A 17,639-nucleotide genomic window follows, 5' to 3' on the forward strand; every position below is an offset into this window, starting at 1 on the left:
CTGCTATCTGTTTCAATCAGGATAAAGGAATTGATCACTTTTTTGATACTGCCTAAGTTTTGATAAATTATGGACCTTCAAGGCAAAGGAGGAAAAGAATAACACTAGTGGTTTTAGTGTTAAAACTTATGTTTGAGCTCTGTTTTACTGCAGAATGAATCAACATGGATTTTCTTTACCAGTTAAAGCAAAAATAAACTCTCCAAAAAAGACCACCACCACCGAAAAAACCCCAAATCACCACCAAACAACAAAAAAAAACCCGCTGTAAGAACAAAACCTGAAACAAAACCACTTGGCCTTCTGGGTTGTGTCTCCTTTGCTGTTGTACTGCGTAAGAAATTCTTCCTGTCATCCATCTTTTACAACACTTCCTTGTGAGGATATACCGCAGGAAAAGGATGGTAATGGGAAGCAATAGGTGCTGACAGGGCTGTTTAATAGCAGTGTAAATTTAACATGATTGGAACCTGGATGCAGAGGTGACAAACTTTTGGCTTTGGGTTGTGATCGAGGGATAAAAAATGCATCTCAAATGCACCCAGAGTTGCCGCTGTCAACTCGCACTTGCTGTTGATTATTTTTGGTCCAAAAATTACTTTTTTTTCCTGTTCAGGTGAAAGGAGACTCTTAATGTGATCACTATCAAATTAGTGATGGTTTTTTCTTTTTTTTTTTTTTTTTTTTTTAGGAGTTAGTGTACTAAATCTGTGGTATAAGAGTTGAAGGAGCTACTCATAGGACTGAAATTCTATGTTGATTTTTTGTTTCGTTGCTGGCAGTGGAAAGCCATTGATGGCAGTCACGTTGGCTTTGCTGTGTAGGAAAGCTGTGAGAAGAAGTAAACATGCTGTAGCTGTTGGTCTGTTCTCATACGCATTTTCTTAGCCATATCTTCTGTGTTCACTGTTTAAGAGTTTACATAAGCTAGTGCACGTCTCGGCTCTTTCAAGATGTGCATTTATAGGATTTTTAGTGCTATTTTGGCCTTGGATTCATTTCAGCCAACCAGACAGAGAAAGATATGCTCTACTTCAAAATTTTCTTCTTTTCTGTTCAAGACATGGTCTTTCCTTGTATGGCTTCTAGTTCGATTTAACAACTTACTGAATTTCTTTTTTTTTTTTTTTTTTTTTTTCCTCCGAGAGTAGCTGGCTATTAACTTCTCTTCCTCTTTGGTGGTCAAAAATACTGGAAACTGCTGCTTGCTTTCGCTGTGTATTTTCCTGGTGTTTAATATCTTGTTCCTAGAAGGTCATTCCCATTTTTTTCTTTTTTTTTCTGATGGTAATTTTTGCAGGATTTAGAAAAGAGGAAATCCTCAACTCCATCGAGTGCTGCTCCAGACATAAATGCCAATGGTGCTTGACACAAGGCCACACCCATTGCACTGTTGTCCGGGGCGGTCGTGCTGTGGTGGTCATACTTAACACAAGATTTTATTGAGCATGGATGACCAGCATGGCTGGACTTGACAGCGTTGTTGGCTGTGAGGTGTTTCTTTGGAAACTTATTTCTAGGAAGTCTTTTGACAAAGTAAAACTGTTTCTGTGTCCTTTCTCATACCACGTAGTTGACAGGGATGTACAGGGCAGCAAGGAGGACTCTGAGGAATCACCGTGCCATTTTGTGTGCAGGTTGAAGTCTTTGAATTGTTCTATATCATGCTTTTCTTTCTTTCTGGTCTCTCAAAGGAGAAATGTAAGCCTATCTTATTCTAAACTCCGGATCAGTGTCTGCATCTAGGCTATCAAAACCAAGCCCTACTCGTTATGAGACACGTTACTTTCTTAGGGGATAGCATTTCCTTTTGGATAGAGGCTTGAGAAGGGAAACAATAGATATGTTGGAACTTGTGTTTGAACCTTTGTATTCTTCATCCTTGCAATGTCCCTTTTTCATTTCATGTGTGAGACTTCTGTAAATGCTTCTCACTGGTCATTCTGTTGCTGTTTGGTCTTGGAGCAAGAAGAAATTGTGTACCACGTCAGTCTGACACTCCTGAAATACTTATCATGTGTGAAGGAATACCTTCCTCACATGGTGCCTCTTGTACACTGGGATACATAAAATAAAGTTTGTTTGGGGCAGAAGTTAGAGGGCCATATCTATAGCTAATAATCGTAACATGGTTTTCTACTTGCCAAGATCTCTTTTTGCTGGTGCTATGTTATATATCTGTGAAACTAATAATCCTGATACGAAGACTTGATTTCTGTGTACTCCATTTTTGGCTCCAGATGTTAAGAAAAGAAAAATGCTGACAAAGGCAAATGTGTTTTTATTATTCTCATTAGTAAATTAGATACTGGTGTGTTGCAAGCTTCATTTGTATTGACATAAGTGATATAAATGACTACTAAACATAGTGGCACTTGCGTGCTTTAGTAATGGTTATTGCTTGGGCTTTTTGGGTAGGCAGGCTTTGTGTACAACAGAGTGTTGGTCTCTTTGTTAGACGCAGACGGGTATTGGGAGGGTTGGCATACTTTCTACATTTAAATGAATTAAATGTTCAGGAATTAGATTCTCTAAAATATGGAAAATTCAGGTTTAATCACTTCTTTCTGATCATTTGTTTGAACGTGGATGGGGAACGGCAATGAGTAATTTTTTAACCTGGTGAGTTTCTTTTAGTGGATATAGATAGTTTAATACATTTGTACTTTATGATAAATGACAGCTACGACCTGGGATAAATTACTAATCTTTTTCTGAATTGACAGTGCTTTAGGAGAGATGGGCAGAATGAATCACGCTGCTGCTTCTGATGTGTGTAAGGAGGTTATATTAAATGACTAATGATTTAATCTTTTTCCCAAAAAGTTTTCTGAAGCTGGGGTGGAAAGGAAGAAAGTGGGAAGGGAAGATGAAGTTGTTCTTGTAAAGACTGTGTGATAGCAAAAATATTTCCACATAATAAATAATATTTTGTGATTTTTATTTTTCTTCTGTTCAGATTAATGGTGCAATGTAGGAAACCTTTAAAGGTTTCAGATGAACTGGTGCAACAGTATCAGAGTAAAAACCAATACCTAGCAGCAGTAGCGACGGAAGCTGACCAGGAACCTGAAATTGATCCTTACGCCTTTGTTGATGGTGATGTGGAATTCTTATTTCCTGATAGTAAAAAAGATAGGCAGAACATTGAGAGAGAAGCTGGGAAGAAACACAAGGTGAGTAAAGGAGTGAGGATACAAATCAGTGATAAGATTAAAACAAATTGCTTTAGTCACCGAACATAATTTAAATCCTCTGTGTATTTAGCAGTACATTAATAAAAAATACTGTATTCTAGCAGCAATGATCAGTGAAACTATGCAGCATGCCTTTAACTACACCTAAAATTTTTTTGGCACACTGGTGGTTCTATTGCATTAGGGTTTATGGCTTATACTGGGAGAATGCTGCTGGATCAGGACAAAAATCAATCTGGCTCAGTAGCCTTTCTATAGAAATGGGTGATAAGAAGGTGCTTGGGGAAGAGAGGAAGAACAAGGCAAGTGCCTTGTTCATGTGTGGAAAGGCTTGGGGGTAGGTGAGGTGAACTTTGACTAGTTGCCTGGACAGTGAATGGAAATTTCTTTTTTTTTTTTTTTTTTTTTCCCCCGCTATATATATACACACACACCAACTATATGAGGCTTCTACTTAAAACAAGAGTACAACCTCCAAAAAAGGAGAAAATATAACTGCGTTGGGATCTTGTATATGAAATAAATTTGCTTATTAGGACTAGTTGTGTGTGTATGCACTCCTGGTATTGAGAGTTTCGTTCAATAACTACTATAGTTAACATATAGCATTTGATATCAAGTGTTTTTCAATAAGGAGTGGTAGCAAGAATCCACAGCTTGCTTTTTAAATTTATCCCCAACACAAAAACTAAGATTTACATTCTTATCTGTGCTCATCATCTGCGTGTTGCTAGCATGTTGTCTGTATTCCAAGCTTCCTTCTCCCCGAGCAAGTGCCACTAACCAGACCCCCAGACTACGCCTTGCTGAGATAGAAGGCTAATGAGAACTTGATACTTCTGATATGTACAAGAATTCCCATAGGGAGATAAAATGCCCCCCATCTCTCCAATTAATTAAAGCAAACTTTTCTGCCTTTTTTTTTTTTAATAGGTTGAGGATGGGACATCTAGTGTTACAGTTTTATCCCATGAAGGAGAGGATGCTATGTCTCTATTTAGTCCTTCTGTCAAGCAAGGTAAAGAGGCTTCCCCCCTCCCCCATCTCTTTTAATTGTGCTATGTTAATGATCTCTTGAATAGTCAATAGATTCTAATAGGCTACTAAGTTTTTACTTTATGGTTTTGTATTTCCCTGTCCCTTCAGAACTAGGAATCTGCTTGGAACACATTTTCTTTGTTGCACCTTGCAAATAAATGTTGGCTATAAAATCCAAATGTTATAAAATTGAAGGGACCTCACTAATGTAAGATAGTTGAATGGAACTGAGAACATACTTCCCCCCCCTCCCCCCCCCCCCACTGTGGAAATAGTTCTTAAGATGTCTTTTTTTTTTTTTTTTATGAATATATATCGCAAATGTTTTTGTAATGTTTTTCTTTATAGATGCCCAACGTATTGCTGCTCATGCTCGCACTGCATCAACTAGTCTGTTCCATGAAACAGACCTAGTGGTCTCTTACACTGACCTTGACAATCTCTTCAATTCTGATGAAGATGAACTAACAGTAAGTGATGTGCAAAAGTAATAGCAGCTGCTAGACAAAAAAACTGCAAGGAACAAGTATGTCTTTTTGTGGTTTTGGGTTGTTGGGATGTGTGTGCGTGTCTTTTTTTTTTTTTGGGGGGGGCATTTGTAGGAGAGGTTGCAAAACATGCATATAAGCAAGTGCTGTGGCTCCTCTATAGCAGACATACTGTTCTGGTTGACTCATGCAATCATATTTTTGATACAAACAAGCTTTTGATCTTCTATCCTTACTATCTAGACAGTATATGCTTCTTGAATATACCTTTAGTTATAATTTTACAGATTCAACAGTGATACTAGTGCTCTTTTCCTATGGTCTAGGTTCTGTTTAACTAGTCAATAAAGGTAATACTGAAACAAAACGAAAACTTCTGAAAGAGAAGAGGCATTTAAACACGTGGACATTCTGCCAAATAAGCTGCTTCATTGCAGCAGCTATTGTCTTGGAACAGTTTCTCTTGCAGTCTCTGATGGCTCTGAATCCATTATCTTTTTAGTTTCTGTTTCAATACTGTTTGTAATCAGTTGTCTTTTCTGAACTGTACTTTGCTCCATGCTTAATCCTAAATCCCCTTACCCGGACAAAATGCCCATCAACTTTAATGGGAGCTGTAGCTGAGTAAGGGCTGAGGGGTCTTAACAGCCATCAAAGGTCATCATTACATAAAGCAAGTGTATTTGCTCTTAAACATGAAGACTCTTATTTTCTATAGACTTTAGTACTGTCTAAACATTGTAAAATATCTCTTGTTCTTTTAATTTCAACAGCTTTTCTTCCCTGTACCTCTTGTTCCAGGATTTGTGTTTCTCTCTCTTTTCTATTCCTGTTCATGTGGTAACATCAGTAATGTTAGCATGGCTTTGGGAGTGTGTATGTTTTTTCTGATAGATTGTGAGCAGCCCTATTTAGCTTTTTTTAATATGTCTGCTAACAGGCTGAGAGTTATTTTATAACCAGTCTTTCATTTTAATAGCATCATGACTTGATGAGAGAGCATTCTCTGAGTTACAAGTATTAAGGGAGGACAAGTGTAACCCCAACTACTAGCATTGGGCTTCTGATTTATTTTAATTTTTCTAAATATTATACAAAATCTCAGCTTTGTATGTCCACTGCACATGAAATTTCCTGTTAGCAGGAAATAGGAACGTGTGTTCATGTCTGAAGTGATTTTATTACAATACTTCTTTCTTAGCCTGGATCTAAAAGAACGGTGAATGGCGCTGATGACAAATCCAACTGCAAAGAGGCAAAAGCAGGAAATCTAGACCCACTGTCATGCATAAGTAAGCTTTATTTGTTTTTTCCAAATAGAATACTAGCTCTAAACATTTGATTGCTAATATGTTGGAAACATATGCTTCGTTTGCCCTACTGAAATTTTAAGACAAAGGAAATACTTCAAAATGTTTTCATGCTCTAAAGCCTACTTCTAATCTGAAATTAGGCACTGCAGATCTCCATAAAATGTATCCAACTCCACCTTCTTTGGAACAACATATTATGGGATTTTCTCCAATGAACATGAATAATAAGGAATATGGCAGTATGGACACTACACTTGGAGGAACAGTACTTGAAGGGAATAGCTCTAGTGTGGGAGCTCAGTTCAGAATTGAAGTAGATGAGGGTTTTTGCAGCCCCAAACCTGCTGAAATAAAGGTAGGTAGTGCTGATAGTCCTGATAAATGTTTCTAATTATTATTGTTCAGTTACTACTTAATCCTGAATAGGAACTGTGGAAAGTTAAGTACACTTTTTAACCTGTGTCCTGCATTATACTGGGGTAGGTAATGCACGTTCTAGTAAGTAGTATATAGTATTTTACCACTTAAACTTCAAGAAAGAGTAATACGTAATTAGCCATTAGTAAGCTTGAAGGAATGCATTTGAGTAATTGTAGTTCGTTTGGTTTTTTTGTGTTGGCATATTGCTTTTTTGGAGGACCATGGGTGTGAATGATGTGTGTATAAATCTAACTTCCTCTTTTGCAGCTGTATCAGGATTAAATATTAAAGAACTACTGCTTGAACTTAGTCACATTTTTTTGAGAAGCATTTTAATTGCTGAAGTTATCTAATTTACATGCTGATGCTTTACCATGTCTAACTTCTAGGATTATTCTTATGTTTATAAACCTGAGAATTGTCAAGCTTTAGTGGGATGTTCCATGTTTGCACCGCTGAAGACGCTTCCTAGCCAGTGTCTTCCTCCCATCAAACTGCCAGAAGAATGCATTTATCGCCAGAGTTGGACTGTGGGAAAGTTGGATTTACTTCCTCCGGGACCTGCCATGCCATTTATCAAAGATGGGTATGACCTGCGCCGCAAATGTTTAAGATTTGTAAGGTGGTCAGTTATCCACACTATAGGAAGTACCCCTAAAGTGTTCTTTTTTTTTGTAAATATGTAATGAGAAATATTTGTAAAGACACACTGTGTTTATACAACTGACGAGCCTTTAAAAAAAATTCTTATGATTAAACCTTACTGTAAGAGGCTGTCTTCTCAAATAGCTTCTTAACTGTGCATACATTTTATTCGTTGTCTCATTTAAAGGTTTCTTGGGGAAGCTTAATGGTGCAAGTCCAGTTTTAATAAGTAATGAAGATGGTAACAATCAAGATAAATGTAAACTTGGGACTTTGTTTTTGTGGTGGTGGTGTAGGTATTGTAAGGGCTTAGCAGGTGGTGCTTCTGTTCCTTAAATTATTTTCTTAAATAGCAGTAATCTCAGCTGTATTGGGACTAGGAAAACATTTCCTTTGATTGGAAGCTATGCCCAGCGTGACACTGCAGTAGGCATTTCTGTAATCTGTATTTGGTAGTGATGGTCTTGCTGGCAGTTCTTGAAAATATTTATTCCTCGTTCTCTTCTGCATTAGTAGCTGGTATAAATGGATTAGGCATCAAGGAGGCTATGTATTTATTGAAAAAAATACATGAATATTAAATCTTGGAGTAAATTCTGACCTTGTTTCTGTTAGGGTCATTCATAAGCAATATGTTTCCAGGTCACATTAGCCTTATAGGTCTTTGGAGATACTCAGCTGCTTAGGAAAGAAAATGTTAAACATTTCCAGGTGATATTTTCCTCATGGATCCAGCTGAATCCACTGTTGATAGACCCGATATATTTTCTTAGTGTGTGTCAACACAACGTGTAAATAAAACATGAACAAAAAAAGGTGTCCTTTAGACTCCATACAAGCATAGAATTTATAATTTATTCTGACCACACTTGTTTCCTGGAAGCTTTGTGCAGAGGAAAAGACGAAAGGAGGAGGGGAAAGATTCTTTAACAGTGCTGTCAGTGGGAGTCCTGCAAAGTCATTTAGAACAAATGCTCTTCAAGTTCCTTAGGGAATGAAAATCTTGCTGTGGATTATGAAAGACTAGTTTAAAAAAGCAAATATTAATTAGGAAGGTCCTTCTTTAGAAATTTGAGACTTAAACTTCAAAACCAGTATGTTGTGTACTTAAAGTATTTCCCTCTTCTTGTGGCTGCTATTAGTGATGGAAGCACTATGGATCAAGAGTATGGCCCTGCATACACGCCACAAACTCATACTCCGTTTGGGATGCCACCAAGTAGCGCACCTCCCAGTAACAGTGGAGCTGGAATTCTCCCTTCTCCTTCCACCCCTCGTTTCCCAACTCCTAGAACACCAAGGACTCCTCGAACACCTCGTGGAGCTGGTGGACCTGCAAGCGCACAGGGTTCAGTCAAATATGAGAACTCTGATTTATACTCACCAGCTTCCACACCATCGACATGTAGACCGCTTAATTCTGTTGAACCTGCAACTGTGCCTTCCATTCCAGAGGCACACAGTCTTTATGTGAATCTCATCCTCTCAGAGTCTGTAATGAATCTCTTCAAAGACTGTAACTTTGACAGCTGCTGCATATGTGTTTGCAATATGAACATCAAAGGTGCTGATGTTGGAGTTTACATTCCTGATCCAACACAAGAGGCCCAGTATAGGTGTACCTGTGGTTTCAGTGCTGTTATGAATAGAAAATTTGGCAACAGTTCTGGACTGTTTCTCGAAGATGAATTGGATATTCTAGGACGTAATACGGAGTGCGGTAAAGAAGCAGAAAAACGCTTTGAAGCTCTCAGAGCTACTTCTGTTGAACATGGCAGTGGAGGACTGAAAGAACCTGAGAAACTGCCCGATGAGTTAATACTGTTGCTGCAGGATCAATGCACCAACTTGTTCTCGCCGTTTGGAGCAGCGGATCAAGATTCCATTCCCAAAGTTGGTGCAGTTAGCAACCTGGTACGTGTAGAAGAAAGGGATTGTTGCAATGACTGCTACTTAGCCTTGGAACATGGACGGCAGTTCATGGACAATATGTCAGGAGGGAAAGTTGATGAAGCACTTGTGAAAACTACTTGCTTGCACCACTGGTCAAAAAGAAATGGTAAATATTGAAAACTACTTGTCTACCTATGATTTTTTTTTTTTAAGGTTTTGTTTTTTTGTTTTTCCGTTGTGAATATTGGATGCTTAAGACTCTGTTTCCACCTGCATGCTTGCATAAACTTCTGTTTTAACAGTGTTCAGAATAACCATTCCTTTTACGTTCTGTGCTCGTACCATACACCAAGCAGAGTGTAGGCCTTGGCTACCATCAATTGTAAATTCCTAACATAAATTTGAAGTGTAATGTTAAGACCACAGTAACTGTCCACAACGCTTCACTAGGCTTATTCTTTTAAAGCAGCTTTTGGCGACTGCATCTACAGAGGCTCTGTGGAATGAGTGTACATAGGAAGTGTAGGTGGTTCAAATGGTTACTGTATCGTCAAGGCTACTGTGGTAGAATTAAACAAGATTTATGATTCAGTTGGCTTCCCCCTCTTCTTCAAGGGGAGGCGGTAATTTAATGGCCTGTGTGGCAAATAAAGCATTATTGTAGCCTTCACTGTATGTTGGATCTGCCAGAGATCCTTGGATTTTTTCCTTCGAGGGCCTGACTAAAGATATACTGTCTTGTGGAATACCCTTTATTGTGTGTATTTGCATGCTTTTCCTCTCAATAATAGTCTCTTCAAGTAGCAACTCTAGCAGGGTGAACAGTGAAATATGAAACTTTGATAGCAGTTAGCTGCGATTCATAGTCGTTAATGAGGATGAGGAGGACTAACAGTAAAACACAGCTAGGTTTCTGTGTATCGGTGGGGGATTAAGTTTAAAAGCCCAGGCTATAGATAAATCAACGTTCTCAGGCACCCAGGAGAAGACTTAGTGTTATTGTGACCTTGGTATTTAGGATAAAAAGATGTAAAGATACTTTTAAATGGAAGGCTATGAAATTATAGCCATACCTAATTTTGTGTCAGCTTTTTATTCTTAAACACTGTACATTAAATGGCATAGTGGTGGCAAGCTGATGAAATGGGCTGTGACTGTTTGAGGCTTCCCTCAACTTCTATGAAGTGAGCACTGGGTGGCAGTCTGCCTAACCCTCCTTTATTTGGAGGGAAAATCCTGTAGTTTAAGGGTTGTACAACTTGTTTGTTTGGGTAGGGGGTTTTCTGGTTGTGTGGTGGGTTTGTTGTTGGTGTGGTTGGGGTTTTTTTTGTTGGTTTTTTTTTTTTTTTTAAATTTTAGGGTTTTTCCCTTAGTTTAAATCATAAGATGGTAAGGCTTTCAAGGGAAAAAGCTCTACAGAAAAAAAAAAATCCATCTGTGTTTTTTGTAAGTGGTTGAGAGGGGAAGAGGGAGAACTCCTAAATCTGTGTACTTAACTTTTTGTATCGTGGCCTTTGGGTGGCCTGCATGTACGTTTCAGAAGAGAGTGACTTTGTTTAAAATCAAGGTGGTTTAGGATTCTGGGTTGTTTGCGGAGGGCTTTATTTTATCCTGTTGTTGCAGTAGGCCTTGACAATTTTTTGTCCTTTCAGTTGTGGATGTGAGCATGCAGTGTTCCCAGGACATCCTTCGTATGCTCCTCTCGCTCCAGCCAGTTCTTCAGGATGCAATTCAGAAAAAGCGAACAGTCCGGTCTTGGGGTGTGCAAGGCCCCCTCACATGGCAACAGTTTCACAAAATGGCTGGCAGAGGCTCTTACGGTAAACTGCTGTGTAGATTCCTGTCTGTTAATCTCTACTTGATCCAGCCACCAAACCTCAGTGTCTGGATGCTCTTCAGCCTATTGGAATTCTAAACAGCATTTGACCTTTCTTTAAACTAACAAGAGCTATTAGACAGGGGAGAATTCTTCTCTTTAGAAAAACGGAAAATATTTATATCTTTAATTCATTTACTGTTTTAAGGAATATGTGTGTTTAAAATTAACAGCTTCAATTGCACTGTTTATATACACCTGACACCTCTCCAGGTGAGGGACTGAAATTGCAAAGATGGATTTAATGTTAAAAACAGAGTAATTGCTCTTTTTTTCTTTTTACTCAAAAGAATTACTCCATTTTAATTACTCTAAAAATAGAGTAGTTAAAAATACTAGCTTTGAAATGCTTGAAAAAGTGTGCTTTATTGCTCAGTAGTTTCAGAACTCTGTTGAAGATCTGAGGTTATCCAGTGTGTTGTCTATGATAAATATTTGGAGTGGCCAACATGTGATGCACATTTACAGATACAAGGTAAATTTTGTGCACTGAAGATTTAAACTGACTTCATTAGCATATGAGATTGATTTACCACTGTGTAGAAGAGTGACCTTTCACCAGCAGATCTTTTGTAGCTATATTTAGAACATGGTGATTATACTTTTAGCGTACATGTAAATGCATGTTCTTAAGGTGGGGTTTTTTTTTTCCCCTTCTGTGGTCCTTTACATATCTGCTTATACTATTTACATTTCTTCCCCCTCTTTTTTTTGATCATTGATTGCTTAGACTCTGTGGGGGCAGGCTTCCTGGACAGTAAAGAACCGTTCCTGATTGTCTATATACTGATAGAAATATTAAACAGCTGTGGAACTTCTTGAGGCCCTGAGAGATTTCAAATAAAAATAATTAGCTGATGCTTTTTTGCAGAGGGTTGGATCATGTCTGCAGGTTTTTCATTTTCATCTGTTAAAATGAGAACTATTCCATTTATAATCAGTGCTACTTCCTGTTAGATGCTGGGAACACTAGGGTTTTTTTCTATTCATGTTTCCTAAAAGCAGGGTGTTAATTTTAAGCTTCCTGCTTAATATATTGTGTCTTGCTTTTCCAGGAACTGATGAGTCCCCGGAACCACTGCCAATCCCAACATTTTTGTTGGGATACGATTACGATTTTCTGGTGCTGTCTCCATTTGCATTGCCATATTGGGAGAGGCTGATGTTGGAACCTTACGGATCTCAAAGAGATGTTGCTTATGTTGTGGTGTGCCCTGAGAATGAGGCTCTGCTGAATGGAGCAAAAAGCTTCTTTAGGGATCTGACTGCAATATACGAGGTACATTATTTATGGCAGTTAGCAGTGAAATGGATTTTTGAAAGACTGTTTCTAATACATACTCATAACTACCTATTGGGCTTGTCTCAGATGATACAAACGCTTGCACAGAATGCCGTCTCAGAAAGCTACTAGAAAGGATTTTAGGAATGGGCACTTGGAAGATAAGGGTTGTTCATGCTGCTCACCATTCCTTTTAGGAGTAGCTGTTTTGAGAGTCTTTATCTGATAAACGCCACTCAGTGGTAAAACTCTGTATTACCATTTTAATTGTTTTAGTGACATTTAATTAATTAATTAAATGCATGTATTACTTGGATTGCGATTAAGTTTAGAGTAGATGATGTATGAACCTGTTTTTCTTGCATTTAGGAAAACCTGAAAATAAACCAGAAAATCACTATTAAAATATTTCATACTGGTGTAGTATTCTAGAATTAAATGTTACTTTGGAATATCATAACTAAACTACGAGTTCTCTGTCTTTATATATGTGCTCCTTTGTGTGATATTTAACAGTTTTTTAAGGCTTACATACTGCTTATCTTGCATCTTCTTTACCTTCTTCGCAGTCATGCAGGCTTGGTCAGCACAGACCTATCTGTAAGTTATTGCCTGATGGGATCATGAGAGTTGGACCTACTGCTTCAAAGAAACTTTCTGAGAAGTTGGTCACAGAATGGTTCTCACAGACAGCTAATGCCAACAATGAAGCATTTTCCAAACTCAAACTATATGCCCAAGTTTGCAGATATGAGCTGGGTATGAAATTTTTTTTTAGTGTTTCTTATTTAATACAGTTACGACTTACTCCATTCCAGTAGAGGAGAAGAAATCATTGCATTTATTCATTGAGTCTTACTGTTTGTTGCAGTTTTCTGGTTTTAAGCTTGCGGGGGGGGGCAGAAGTCCAAACCCCCCATATATTTAGATATGTGCTAAAATGGCTTCTTATCTTCTAGCAGTATCTTTAGGGAACGGCAGTGTTGCTGCCTGACAGGGACTTTGGTTGTCTTTTTGTATTGGTGACTTAAATTCTGAAGCAGTGATTTCTAGCAATTCAACATGGATGGAAAAAAAATATTTTTAAAATAGATTTCTGGATATTTCTGAAAGAGTTATGAGGATGCTAGAATTTGAAAATTTAATACAGGTATTTTAATTTGAGAGGTAAAATGTATGTTAAGGGTTTGCTCTCTGTTTTGTTAAAACTGTAGACTTACATAGATGAAGTATGTTTAAGAACAGCTGCAATATAAAATTTATGCTTTTTTCTGGTTTTAGGTCCTTATCTTGCTTCTCAGCCTTTGGACAATTCTTTACTTTCCCAAACAAATCTGGTCCCTCCCTCCAGCCAGCCGGCCTCTGCTCTGCCCCCTGTGACAGCTAATGCTGGAAATCCTAACACTCCATCGTCTGCTCCTGCAGCTCCCACCAGTAGTACTATGACAGCGACATCAAACAGTGCCATGTCTTCTGCAGCTACTACAGCTAATTCAACGCTGACGACCACTGCCCCATCATCCTCTTCTGCCAATATAGGCAGTGGGATACCAACAAGCAAGCCTTCTTCATTTCCGCCTTTTAGCAGTATGAACAATACCACTTCTGCCTCCCTGCCCGCCCAGGCTGCAACAGTCCAAAATGGGCAAACAGGAGGACAGCAGCAACAGCCAACACTGCAAACAGCAGTGATGTCTGGAGATACTACTTCAACGCCTGCACAGCCCCATCCAGAGGTTTCTGAAAGGTAATGAACTGCAGAGTCAAACCTGCTTCAGCTAAAAAAAAAACCCTCAGCTCAACTAACGTGAACCTATTAATGCCACTCTCGTCCCCTCAGTAAAAATCTTGTATTTCTTTTCTAGTCACCAGGCTGCTTTTTAGGGAGAATGGGAGTTCATTCATGGTGGAACTGAACTTTTTGGTTCCAGTCTTAGCTGCGGTTCTAATTGCATCTCAGTGTGTGCTGTGGTACAAAAATAAACTTTCTCTTTTTTTCTTCTCTCTCTAAAGAGAAAAAAATACACCAAACTACTCACGTCTATATTTTTTTTGGGGGGGGGGGAGAGTAGATAACTGGCACAGTCTTAAAGTTGTACTTTCTGTTATCAAAGTTATAGTAGTAAAGACAGCTCTTATGGAGAGACTGACCTTGTAGGTATCCTTGTTCCCCAGCTGAAGCAATAGAACTATGTGCTGTTGAGCTTCTGTAATAAAGAAGGCTAAAGAAAAGACAAGCGATACTGAGTTGCTGATAAGCTCACGTACAAAAACGAAATAAAAAGACTTTTTTACACCACAGTTGACTCAAAGGTCGTTCAGATTAATATTTGACAATTTGATGTTAGTTTTAAAGTAAAAATAAATCATTATAAAACTCAGCTTTTTGTAACTGGTTTCAAAATTTCCTTTCCAGCACTATGGATCGTGATAAAGTTGGAGTCCCTACAGATGGAGATTCACATGCTATCACCTATCCACCTGCAATTGTAGTTTACATAATTGATCCTTTTACATATGAAAAAAAGGATGAGAACGGTAGCTCATCTAGTTTGTGGACACTTGGACTTCTGCGCTGCTTTTTAGAGATGGTTCAGGTTCTTCCTCCTAACATCAAGAATATAATTTCCGTGCAGGTGAGCCACCATTTATAGAAACATGCTGAACAAAGTATCTTTGGCTTTGGCTGTGTTTTGGAGGTGCTAGCACCCTCAAGGCAAAAGTTTCATTTGCTTTGTAAACATTACTACAGCTTCTACAGCTGTTACATCATTGAGATTATAGCTTTTAGAGCAGTTTGGGTGTTATTAACCAAAGCCAAATCCTGTAGTAGATTCCAAACTCATCAGTCTTCTGTCCGAGGAAATGTAATGGCCCACTCCAGTAATGAGTGAAGTATGGGAAAGCTGCTTGTCCCATCACTGGAATTGTGCTGCCAGCCTGACCTTGCTCGGCTTCAGACAGCGTTCCTTCCTGATAGACATCCAACTGTAATGCTGTCAGCAGCTGCAAAACTAGTTAACAGAGGGCATCTGTTTGGAGGAATCATTAAGATTCTCTTCTAAACAAATTCTTTTTTTCTCTGAAGAAAATTTCAATGAGAATAATTGCTTGAAGTCCCACATAGCTTTGGAAGAAGTGGCAGGAGATATCCGAGAACCAGAGAAATTTGATTGCAAAGTAGAATTCTAAAAGCAGTGTACCCAAATACGATCTCAAAAGCCTTTTAGTCCAATGATGAAACTAACTATTTCCCCCCCCCCCCCCTCTGTAATCTGTTCTAGATTGTCCCATGTCAGTACCTTCTACAACCTGTGAAACATGAAGACCGGCAGATTTACACTCAGCATTTAAAATCTCTGGCATTTTCAGCTTTTACTCAGTGTCGGAGACCTCTTCCAACTTCCACCAACGTGAAAACGTTAACTGGCTTTGGCCCAGGTTTAGCCATGGAAACTGCTCTTAAGAGCCCTGATGTGAGTGTTGTTAATGTGGTTGTGTAAATATGCAGATCAGAGAAATGTCTGTTTATTAAATCGCTGGCGTCTTTCATGTTAACTAACTAGAGTTCTTAGGAATAATTGCTTCCTGAAACGTCATTGTCTGCTCTGTCATTTTTATAGAGACCTGAGTGTATTCGACTATACACCCCTCCTTTTATACTGGCTCCCGTAAAGGACAAGCAAACAGAACTAGGAGAAACTTTTGGAGAAGCTGGCCAGAAGTATAACGTACTTTTTGTAGGCTACTGTTTGTCTCATGATCAAAGATGGCTTCTTGCATCCTGTACAGATCTCTACGGAGAACAGTTAGAAACTTGCATAATTAATATTGATGTACCAAACAGGTAAGAACAAAACTGTTAAATTAACTTTTAGCATGTATGTCTTCTTTCATTCCCCTGAAGAATTAGTTTGTTTATGATGCTGTAAGAATAACTCTGACTTTTGTAGACTCACTATATTGCAAAACTAGCTAAAGCAAATGGGTATTTTCCGTATTATGTGCATATTGTTTTAAGTTAAATTTCTAGAAGAAGGTTATTTGGTTTCATGTGATTCTTGAGTGGTTTTGTATGTGTGTTCATACCTCCCCCCCCCCCTTACTGGCTTTTGATGTCAGTGTTAGAATGTGATTAATTAGAAAAACCCAAACAAACCAAAGTTGCAATTGATGTACTACAATACTAACATTCTTGGGTCCTGTGAATGTTCAAGTTAATACAAATAAGAAGTTCCAAATGCGACAATAAAAACTTGTTGCAGGTGGGTTCTATCTTTGTTTTCCCTTCTTTCTTAATTCTAGAGCTCGCAGGAAAAAGGGCTCTGCCCGCAGACTTGGTCTTCAGAAACTCTGGGAATGGTGCCTGGGACTTGTGCAGATGAGCTCTTTGCCATGGAGAGTTGTAATAGGCCGTTTAGGAAGAATAGGACATGGGGAATTGAAAGGTAACGTTAGCATTTTTAGAGTCGAAAACTTGATTTGAAGCTTTCATTTTTCAGTAATGTAAAGTGTCTGTCCCTGTTTCTGGAAGAAAACCTAAATAATTTTTGAGTTCCTTTGTGTATTCGAAACGTGACAGATGTGAAGTTTGCACCCCACACTATTATATGTAAAATATGTATTCTGCAGCAAGCACTGTTCTTCTAGACAAACCTATATCCTTTATATCCTCAGACTGGAGTTGTTTGCTGAGTCGCCGAAACCTTCAGTCCCTTAGTAAGAGACTAAAAGACATGTGCAGAATGTGTGGTATCTCTGCTGCAGACTCTCCCAGCATTCTCAGTGCTTGTTTGGTGGCAATGGAACCACAGGGGTCCTTCATTATTATGCCAGGTATTTGAGAAACTCTCTCTTTCTCTTTTCTGGCAAGGGAACTAATAGTTCAGGTTTAGCAAAACTAAGGAAATACTTGATTTCTCTTCTCCTCCAAAGATTCTGTATCTACCGGCTCTGTATTTGGACGCAGCACCACTTTAAATATGCAGACGTCTCAGCTGAATACCCCACAGGACACATCATGCACTCATATACTTGTGTTTCCCACATCTGCATCTGTGCAAGTAGCATCGTCAACTTACACCACTGAAAACTTGGATCTGGCCTTTAACACAAACAATGGTTAGTAGATTGGATTTATTCTTGTTTTAAAAACAAACCAACCAAAAAACCCCTCATCACTCCTCCTATAATGAATAAGACTGTTTATTCTAATGAACCACAAGATTTATATGGAAATCACTTGATTTCAGAATGTGTTGTCATATCCTGTACATAAGGAAACTATGGACATTCACTGGTCTTGTTCTTTTTCAAGATGGAGCAGATGGAATGGGAATCTTTGACTTGTTAGACACTGGAGATGATCTTGATCCTGATATTATAAATATTCTTCCTGCATCCCCTACTGGATCCCCTGTACATTCTCCAGGGTCCCACTACCCCCATGGAGGTGATATGGGCAAGGTAACTATTAGAGTAAATACA

General features: G+C 38.6%; 1 protein-coding gene across 2 annotated transcripts in view; it reads left to right on the forward strand.

Annotated features, from left to right (window-relative positions):
* Positions 1-17,639, forward strand: part of MED13 (mediator complex subunit 13) — a 55,868-nt gene that overhangs the window by 34,539 nt on the left and 3,690 nt on the right. For both annotated transcript variants that reach the window (XM_076354351.1, XM_076354353.1), the window contains 18 exons: positions 2,960-3,176; positions 4,131-4,215; positions 4,584-4,705; positions 5,925-6,015; positions 6,177-6,391; positions 6,846-7,042; positions 8,244-9,160; positions 10,647-10,814; positions 11,926-12,149; positions 12,722-12,911; positions 13,434-13,899; positions 14,569-14,788; positions 15,437-15,628; positions 15,776-15,999; positions 16,458-16,600; positions 16,830-16,988; positions 17,088-17,273; positions 17,470-17,618. In XM_076354351.1, the coding sequence (XP_076210466.1) occupies positions 2,960-3,176; positions 4,131-4,215; positions 4,584-4,705; positions 5,925-6,015; positions 6,177-6,391; positions 6,846-7,042; positions 8,244-9,160; positions 10,647-10,814; positions 11,926-12,149; positions 12,722-12,911; positions 13,434-13,899; positions 14,569-14,788; positions 15,437-15,628; positions 15,776-15,999; positions 16,458-16,600; positions 16,830-16,988; positions 17,088-17,273; positions 17,470-17,618 (4,165 nt within the window). The remainder of the gene's footprint in view (positions 1-2,959; positions 3,177-4,130; positions 4,216-4,583; positions 4,706-5,924; positions 6,016-6,176; positions 6,392-6,845; positions 7,043-8,243; positions 9,161-10,646; positions 10,815-11,925; positions 12,150-12,721; positions 12,912-13,433; positions 13,900-14,568; positions 14,789-15,436; positions 15,629-15,775; positions 16,000-16,457; positions 16,601-16,829; positions 16,989-17,087; positions 17,274-17,469; positions 17,619-17,639) is intronic.

This window comes from Aptenodytes patagonicus, chromosome 17 (genome assembly GCF_965638725.1).
Source record: "Aptenodytes patagonicus chromosome 17, bAptPat1.pri.cur, whole genome shotgun sequence".
Classification (NCBI taxonomy): domain Eukaryota; kingdom Metazoa; phylum Chordata; class Aves; order Sphenisciformes; family Spheniscidae; genus Aptenodytes; species Aptenodytes patagonicus.